The sequence below is a fragment of the Chaetura pelagica genome, unplaced genomic scaffold (assembly GCF_000747805.2).
Source record: "Chaetura pelagica isolate M959 unplaced genomic scaffold, ChaPel_1.0 scaffold74, whole genome shotgun sequence".
NCBI lineage: Eukaryota > Metazoa > Chordata > Aves > Apodiformes > Apodidae > Chaetura > Chaetura pelagica.
This window is the reverse complement of record NW_009952982.1, coordinates 1,084,063-1,093,307: the sequence shown is the minus strand read 5'-3', so window position 1 is coordinate 1,093,307 and position 9,245 is coordinate 1,084,063. Positions and strand designations below refer to the sequence as shown.

The following is a 9,245-nucleotide window of genomic DNA, read 5'->3' as shown; positions in this document are numbered from 1 at the left end:
CTAGCAATGCCTAACAATGCCATTTTCTCCAAGATTTTACGGTGTTCTCTACTCTCCACAGCTCATTCATTCATTCATCTGCCCTTCCAGCACTGGCAAACAACTAAGGAAAATCTGTGGCCACATTAACCTGCTTTGCTGTTTCTTGGGGGGAAAAAGGTGTAGTGGCTCCATGCCACCAGGCTGGAGGGTGAAGTGGACATTGAGGCCACTGCCATCCTGCTGTGGGTGAAAATTAAATGGCCTGATCCACAGGGAAGGTCACAGCTTCCCAGAGGCACTGCCTTGCTGTGAAGGTTTGAGCCCAGCCTGGGCCGAGAACCTTCCGTTGTTTGTTTGTTTCAGGCACTTCTGACACCAGTAAGACTGCTTTTGATCTAATTTGTATTTTAATGGTGGGTCTGTCCCTGGTTGGGGACCAGTTAACTGCCACTGGGTGTCACATGGTCGTAAGCCCTGGCAATGGAACGCATGTACGATACACACGTTTGCACTTCAGAAACACAAATCTTTTACTGTACTTTCTTGAAATGGGAAAGGTGAATGGGAGAGCACTATATGTAATGGGGGAGGAATGCGAATTTGAGGTATTCAACTGGGTGCAATGTGATTCAGCGGGAGAGGAACAGGAATGTCTATGATAGATAGTGACTCAGGGCCCGATGCTGGTCCCATTTGGGTAGACATGGTGCATGTGTGTGAGGGCCTACTACATTTACCCAGGGTGAAAAGGCACAGAGACAGATATGGGGAGGTTATTCTCACGTTTCCGCAGCAGACGGGGTGAGTTCCACGGCAGTGGTGACAGGCACTGAGTAACAGCAGGGATGTTGCTGCCGCAGATGCAGCACAATGACAGGTGTGGCGTGGATGCAGAGCTCATCTTCATTCTTTGGCTCCTTGGACTGGCAGCCTAACCACTGTTTGTCTGGGCTCAACAGACAACCAGTGATTTCAGCTTTTTTAGTCTCTCAGGGTGTTTCCACAGAGAGTAGTGAGATTCAGCTTTTAGTGGCAGATGCCATGCTTTCCTCTTCTCTTCTTCCTTCTTCCCTCCAGTAGCAGCCCCTCGGCTTCTTCAGCTCCTTCACAACAGCAGCCTTTGCCAAATCAACACCAGCCAGGTAGCAGCCAGCCCACTAGCAGTCCCTGCTTTATACTTCCTGAACAGGCCAACTACAGTCCGGGATTGGTTCATTTTGACGAATCACCAGTGTCCTTTGGTCCTTTAGTGTCCAATCCCTGTTCTTCATCCTGTCAGGTTGTAACGTTGTTTCAGGAAAGGTCCTTTCTGCTGCATTTGTCTGGCAGGCTCTCTGGTATCATCCTTGTAAGTGTCCTTGAGCCTTGCTATCAGTTCTAGGTGGCCATTTTGTTCTTTAGTACACACAGTCAGTTTCAATGGCAGCCGTTACATCTCTCTGTTATATCAGTCAGTTTTGGATGAGAGACATTTTCCATGGTCCTCACGCCGCGGCCCTCATTCAAGGAGGACTTCTGTGGTGACGTCCAGGGTTTCTTCTGCTAATGGAATCACTTTACAAATTTATAGCAAAGCTTTATACAAAGTATCAAATATTCTTATGTGTTAACATTTCAGTTACCTTATCAACCTTGAACCTTTGATCTCAGGAACTTTAATCAACTTATCATATCTATGTTTCAATGACTGTTTCTACCATAGCTGCCAGTACATTTAATTTTGTTTCTTTTCTTAGTGCTCTTGCCATTCTTCTGTTACCCCTAAGATTATATAAGGAAATAATACAAGGCATTATAAAAATTAATAAAATAATCCCCACAATTAAAGAAAATCATTCCCCAATACCTTTTAAAAAGAAAAAACAACTGGGCCACTCAATTCCTTCCCAGTTTTGTACAAGAACACAAGCTGTTTCTGTGATTTTTCTTGCCAAATCTTTTACAAATTGCCCTCTATTTTTGAGCTTAAGACAACAATTAGTAGTATTCAATTTTGCACAAACACCTTCTTCAGCTAATAAATAGTCAAGTACCATTCTGTGCTGGTAAATGCACTTCGGGCTTGTATTAATTCATCTGCAATCAGAGTTAATGCTTTAGCAGTTTGATTGGCTACAACTTCTACTACTGCCTGTTGTCTGATTATTCTGTTTAAGTTACAAATGGGATCCCTTGCCCCAGTTTCATATGGGTTCCAAGAAGGCGGATCATAATATTGCATTATTCTTTTGGGGGCCATTCTTGGCCTTTCCATTTTTGAGTTCCAGATTTTGCTGTGTTCCAATCAAAGGTAGCTCTTTAATTTCATCCTTAATTTATCATATACTTAATTTTCATTTGGAATACTACTTCATTGAGTAGTATTATAATATAGTGTTGAATTATTCAAATATAACAAGTTCATTCCCAAAATTTAGGGAGAAGTTGATAGGCCAAGTAACCACAAATCCAGTAGTGACCTTTTAATGTCCACCTATTACCTAAAAACATATATTCAGAGAAATAATAGGCATCTTCCCTACGATCAGTAAGTGTTGCATCAGTGGCCAGTTTCCTATTTGGCCCCTGATAGAGCCAAGTTTAATCTGTATATATGCATTTAGTTTCCGGGGGAATGTCTAATTGAGATATCGGCCCTGATATTGTTTTTGACCTATCTCAAGAAATCCTGGAATTTAACAGGGTTAACTCCTTATCTTTCCACCCCGTCCCATAGCACATTGGCTGGTAATTCCTTTTCCTAGACTCGTCACAAAGGGTATCTCCAGTGTGGTTTTTGTCATCGTAACTACAATCTAGTGTAGCACAATCATCTAGTGTGAAATGCCACCCCCACTGATGAATGTATTTACATTCTGAGTGTCCGACCGTAGCTTTATTGGGTTCCTCAGCACAGCTTGCCCTTCTATAGATGCAATATCCCCCTTTCTCCATGCCATGGATTTTCCATGATGTAATCTTTTCTTCCCAAATATCTGGTTTCTTGTTATCAAATTTTATCACGCTCAAATTGCTGACCATTAATTTAAGAGGGATCGCATGACCTATCCAGGGCCACTCGCTGAAGTCCTGGTGCCCCCCACATACCCCAAAATTTCTAAGATTTAGTGCATTACTAATGTTTTGTCCCAGATTTATGAAGTTATTTGTATCCCATGGATCCTGTAGCAGTTTGTTATTAGACAGTTGCCTTAGGTGAGGGGGTTATTGTGGCGACACATAGTATTAACTTCCAAAAGCTGTGACAACAGGTGCCAGGAAGTATGTTTCACTGTGTCCTGGAATTATCAGCCCTGGATACATAGTTTCACTAGGCTTCCCTTGGGAAGGTTGCCAGCGGAAAGCACCTTCCCCTCAGTCTTGGAAATGTTACCAACCTAAATCCACGGAATTTAGGTCCAACAATGTAACATTGGTTATACATACTGCTCAATACACTTTCCAAATCTGGGCAAAAGGATAGTCAGCTTCAGCGGTTGAGTCTTCTGCTTCTGTCCATTCGGTGTAGTCAAATACCCATGGGCATTTGGTGTTAATGAACAATAGCTGGTAGGCCCCAGAAGCCAGTAACCTGCATTCTTGGAAGGGAGCAACTATAACTAGCATCACAACCCATGCTTGTTTTCAGCTCTGACCTTGGGGAGAAGCTAGGAATCACAGAGATTTGCTTTTTATCCAACCTGGAAGGAAAAGCAAGCAAACAAACAAGCTATTGCAGAGGCAGTGAAATCCTCTAAGGACTGCATTGAAGAAGCAGCAAGGTGAAGATTCATACCTAAGCTCATGTCCACCCGCAGCTGTCCTGTTGCCACCTCCCTTGGCCAGCTCTTCTGTCCTACTTCTCTTCATCAGCCCAGCAAAGCATTATTAGAAGCCTAACCACTCAGGTTCATCAGCCAGGCACTTTCTTCACATGGTGGGGAGAGATAGGCATCTCCATAGGGGCTGCAGCTACCCCCTGCACGAGCCCCACTCTCTCCTGGACGCACAGATTTGCTGTTCCTAAAAATGGTGATGCTAAACACCTCCAGAAGACTAGGTCTGGGCCATGGTAGAGAGGTGGTAGAGCCAGTGTGGCTGGGACACATCTGAGATTACTCAATCAGTGTGTATTGCCACCTCCTGCTCATACTCCGAGCTTTGAGCTTTGTGCTGCCTTGGAGCCATCACACATTTGGACCTGTAGTACCCTGGTACCCCTTCCATCAGGAAAAGAGGTTTTCTGCATTAGGAAGACTGTCCTGTATTCCTTGTGACCAAACTGTATTCCATGGTGGCCTCCTGTAACCCAGCACCTGATGGCCACACAGGGCCTGCCCCAAGACATAGCTCCACCTGGTGACCCAGTGCATGGGAGCAGTGACTCAGTGTACGTGACTGTGTGTCAGAGATGCCCAGAGATACCTCCAGCTGCAGCTGTCTGCTGAGGTCCAATGAAAACAAGGCATAGTGGATGTTTTCAAGCTTAACATTCTCCCTTTGAGCAGTGCTGCCTGGTCTGTTAGTTACAATTGAAATTCTCAATCAAGGAGTAGAGGCTAATCATTCCACAGCCTGAGATGTTAAATGACCTTAAAAAAAAAAAAAAGGCAGAACAATTTTATGCCTGTCTTTCAATAGTACTGACGACAGATCTGAAACACAGCATCAGTAAAAACCACAATGACTCCTCACATTGGGAAAAAAAACTCCAGAATTTCCCAGATCTGCAGCTGCAGGTTGACTTTGGGTGTTGCAACCTGGCATTTTTATAAATACTTTTATTTTTCAGATTGAGAACAGCCTTTTAAGTATCGCTTAGAGAGTGGGATATGCTGGATCCAAACCTGTCTTGAAAGAGTTTAATTTACATATGTGACAGTAGTCTTTCAAAAAGATTTCATGAAATTTTCCATTGTCCTTAGTGGGTTATCAGTTGAGCCCCATTATGAGATAGGGAACATGAAGAGAAGAGCACCTCAGTAGTGAATGACTAAGCAGTTAAAAAAGCAATAAACATTTCCAGTCTTATACAAGATGTTCAAACTGCAAAAACTGGGAGGTTTGCTCAGCACAGCTCATGCCACAACAATTCCTATTTCACAGCTGGTGAGACCAGTTTTTAAAATGCAAATTTAAGTGATTCTTTTCACCAAACTTCATGAGGTTTCACATCTTCACTACTACACATGCATATTTCACTCAGAGGATGTGAAGAATATCCCTTTGAAACTGCAAGGGAAATTTTACTTTCACTTAAATTATAATCTGGCCTATAAGAGTGGGGTTATGAATTTTTACATATTTGCAGAATAAAACTGGAATGCTGTCAAAGAACAGCAGTGTGTGGGTCTCATCTAAAAAGCTTGGCACGTGCAGCAGCCTAGGGACAAGGTGAAATTTTATCTGTTCCAAAGTAGGTTTTGGAGCAAAACCAAAAAACAAGAGCAATTTTGCTAGAAATTAGTTTATTTTCTTTTCCACATGAATAGTTAGGTTTGTTCTGGGCTTGAGGGAATGGAAGAGATTTGGTAGAAAACATTTTCATGGGGAATACAGTTCACAGTTTCCTGTGAGCTAACCACATCATTAACAGAAATAGCTGAGCAGCTCCCACTGACCTACAGGCCATCATAACACAATTGCACCTCTATTTTCCCATCAAGCATTGGAGTACAAACAGACCCAAATGCTCACACCTAGTTTTTCCAGCAGAACACATTTTCAGGAACAAGTTAAAAATAAATATACATAACATGAGTATTAACTCACTAAAAGCTGCTTTAGCCACTACTCTACAGACAGACTCTTCAGTCTCTGAATTTCCCTGTGTTTCTGAAATCCAAAGCTCAAGTTCAAGAAGTGGAACTATAGAAAAGTCTCATAAATGTACTCTAAGCCACCTGGGATTGGCAGAAGTGGATATGAGTACAGACTCAAGAAAGGTCAGTAGCCTGTTCACAAGTAAATCAACACCCAGCTCCTTGGGAAGACACTGGCCCTTGATGTGAGAGCAGCCAAGACATCGTTACTCCAGCTATGCAGAGGGACCCTGTACAAACCCCAGTTCTGTTGCCTAGGTGCTAAATCATAGCTATTGCAGAGTCTTCAGTGCTGCTCTCCTGCTCCAAGCCCACTCGGCGGATGGACTCCTTGTATTTCTGCCGTCCCAGCTCAATTATGGTTTCAACCTCATCAGCGATGTCCTGGCGGCCACTTTTTTTCATTGCTGTAATCAACTTGCTCACACAGTCAGGATCCTCCATGTTTTGCTGAGCCCATGAGAAAAGCATGTCCAGGATCTGCTTATCAAGGTCCTCTCTGAAGAAAGTGGGAACCACAGAAGTAACCTACACTGTCTTCTGACCAGAAAGCCAAAGAAGCCTTACTTGAGTTCTAGTCCATGACTGGAGCCCCAAAGAAGCCATCCAGACACACAGAGCACTCAGTGGGTCTGCCTCTTCCCCCAACCCATCATACAGGAATTGCAGTTCCTTCACTAAAATCTCTCTTGAAAACATTTTCCTAATGGAAAAAGCATTCTGCTTTTTCTCAAAGTAAAACATTCTGCTTTTGAATGTAAATTTCTCACAGGAACAATAGTTTGTTCATAAGAAGTCTCACTCTCTCCTACTACTCTGGCTTTTTAGTCAGACTGTATGTCCCATGATGTTCAAACAGCTCTTTTAAAATAAATATGATATTCACAATTAATGCCTTAGACCACTGCAAAGTCAGAGATGGAGTCTGGCCAGGAATCCAGATCACAGAACAAGAGAGGAATATAACTCATCTTTACTACAAAGCTCATTAGGTTTGTTATTTCCCAATTTTATCTTTCAAACACAACATTTTGTTTTATAAAAGCTAGAGAAAAGGATCAGTTTTTGATAAAAAAGATAATGTCTTGAGAAGAACCATTCGTTAACTGATCTTTTATTCAGTGAAGCAACTGCAGTGGGAAAACTTCCAACCAGCCGAGCATTAATTTATGCAATTACAGTGCAGATAGATAGACAGATAGATAGATAAGATAATAGAATGAATCACTGCATCCTATCTTACCTGTTATTGTATCCTATGCGCTCAATCTGCTGATAGGTCAAGCCCAGGTTCAGGCCAATGGTCTGCCAGTCAGCTCCCACACGCCTGGCAATGCTCAGCAGGTTTGTCTGTGTGAGGTAGCCAGTCTCAGCATTACCCAGGTTCAGTGGAGGGTAGGAGAAGTCATTCAGGGGACCAGGTTTCTCACCCCAGCAGGGTTTCAATCGCTGTGTCACAGGGAAGAGAGAGAACATGCTAAACAAATTGTTTTTGCAAAGGACAGTGTCTGACTGTTCAGACTCCACACTGACATTTCTTTCCTTCTACTAAGAAGGAAGAAAGATCGTGGGGCTGAAGAGTCAGGCTGTAAGAAGCAAGGAGCTTCTGGCAATGACCAGGAACATTCACTGCCTCTGAAAAATATCACAGCATAGTGTTCACAGTCATAACTCACATTGGAAATTGCCTTTCTTGCCCTTAAAGAGCATTTTTAAGTTAACTATCTCCCAAATGCATATCTGCCTCAGTGGTAAGACAGCACATAGTCTAGATTTGTAGTTGAGGTTGCATGTGTCAGAAAGGGGTGTGAGATCATGGCACATGATCTGAAGGGAAACATGCAGCCTACAAAGGTATTGTTTTAAGCTTCTCAAAAAGCCATACAACTCCATATGCAAAAGTTGTATTTCCCACTGTAACAAACAGCCTAGCCTAGCCAGTGGCTCACATCATAGAATGGTTTGAGTAGGAAGGGACTTCAATGCCCCTGCATAGACAGGGACACCTCCCACTAGACCAAGTTGCTTAAAGTCCCATTCATTCTGGCCTTGAAATTTCCAGGGAGAGGGCATCCAGAACTGCCCTGGGCAACCTGTTCCAGTGTCTCACCGCCCTCACACTAAATAATTTATTCCTCATGTCAAACTTAAATTTACCCTCTTCCAGTTTAAAGCATTAGTTCTTGTCCTATCACTACAAGGCCTTTTTAAAAGGCCCTCTCCAGCTTTCCTGTAGGCCCCTTCAGGTACTGGAAGGCCTCTACAAGGTTTCCCTGGAGCCTTCTCTTCTCCAGGCTGAACAACCCCAACTCTCTCAGCCTGTCTTCATAGGAGAGGTGCTTCATCCCTCTGATCATCTTTGTGGCCCTCCTCTGGCTTCACTTCAGCAGCTCCATGTCCTTCTTGTGTTGGGGGCTCCAGAACTGAACTGGACGCAGCATTCCAGCTGGGCTCTCACGAAAGCAAAGTATAGGGAGAGAATGACTTCCCTCGACCTGCTGGCCACACTTATTTTGATGCAGTCCAGGACACAGCTGGCTTTCTGGGCTGCAAGCAGACATTGACAGCTTATGTTGAGCTTCTCATCAACCAACACACAACCGTATTCAAATCTAGCCTAATCAACTCATCCTGCTCTTTTGTTTTGTTTTGTTTTGTTTTGTTGGTGCTGCATGAGCTTTGTGACTAAGAAACTTATAAACAAAACAATTTCCTTCATTATAGTGAGCTTCTTCCTGTTCTACATCCCTTATTCATTCAAAGGATCCACCCTTTCTGCCTAGCCATTCAACAAGCCTGCACTTGACAGGCAACATGAGCAGAAGAGATGGAGACCACTTCCAGCTATTCATGTTTCTCTTTTCAGAAGAGCTCACGAGGAGTGGGAAATCTCCACCATGACATAGTTGGGCAGCCATTTCTTGCAGTCATTCATTATATCTGTTCTTATGAAGGAAGAAAAAAATTAGCTGAGCAGAAAGGCTTACACCACCTACATTAACTTTTCTGTAGGAGACAAAACAACTCACAGGCAGCTTGATGGGTAAAGTAGCAAGCCAGAGAGAATCTGGCCTGTTCCTCCTCCTGCTGGCATCTTCAGGGATGCCTTCAGGAACTGTCCCTCGGTAGAAAGAGACCTTTGCAAACAGAAAGCATGCAGTGAGGCTCAGATTCAAGCACAGTGGCCAAGCCTTTTTACACCATGTCTGTTCTGTCTGGGAAATAATGAATTCAGCATTTCTCACCTATCCTCAGCTCATAAATATGGCTTCCCAATTAAGTGCTACTGGGAGAAGCACTGATGTTCCAGCCTCTGAGGCTGGACTCGCTGCCAGTACCCCAAGAATTAGTGGCAGAGACTTAGTCAGAGACTTAGTCAGAGAGCTAAGTGATGAGTCATACTTCCAGACTACTCTAGTTTATTTGGGATTTAGTCAGTAAAATGTAAAGTCAAGGGAAAGA

General features: G+C 43.3%; 1 protein-coding gene across 1 annotated transcript in view; it reads right to left on the bottom strand.

Annotated features, from left to right (window-relative positions):
- Window positions 1-6,044: 6,044 nt before the first annotated feature.
- PIDD1 (p53-induced death domain protein 1) overlaps window positions 6,045-9,245 on the bottom strand; it is a 15,711-nt gene continuing 12,510 nt past the window's right edge. Inside the window, exons 13-15 of the mRNA XM_009996420.1 lie at window positions 8,813-8,920; window positions 7,027-7,232; window positions 6,045-6,282 (exon numbers count right to left, since the gene is read on the bottom strand). Of these exons, the coding sequence (XP_009994722.1) occupies window positions 6,045-6,282; window positions 7,027-7,232; window positions 8,813-8,920 (552 nt within the window). The remainder of the gene's footprint in view (window positions 6,283-7,026; window positions 7,233-8,812; window positions 8,921-9,245) is intronic.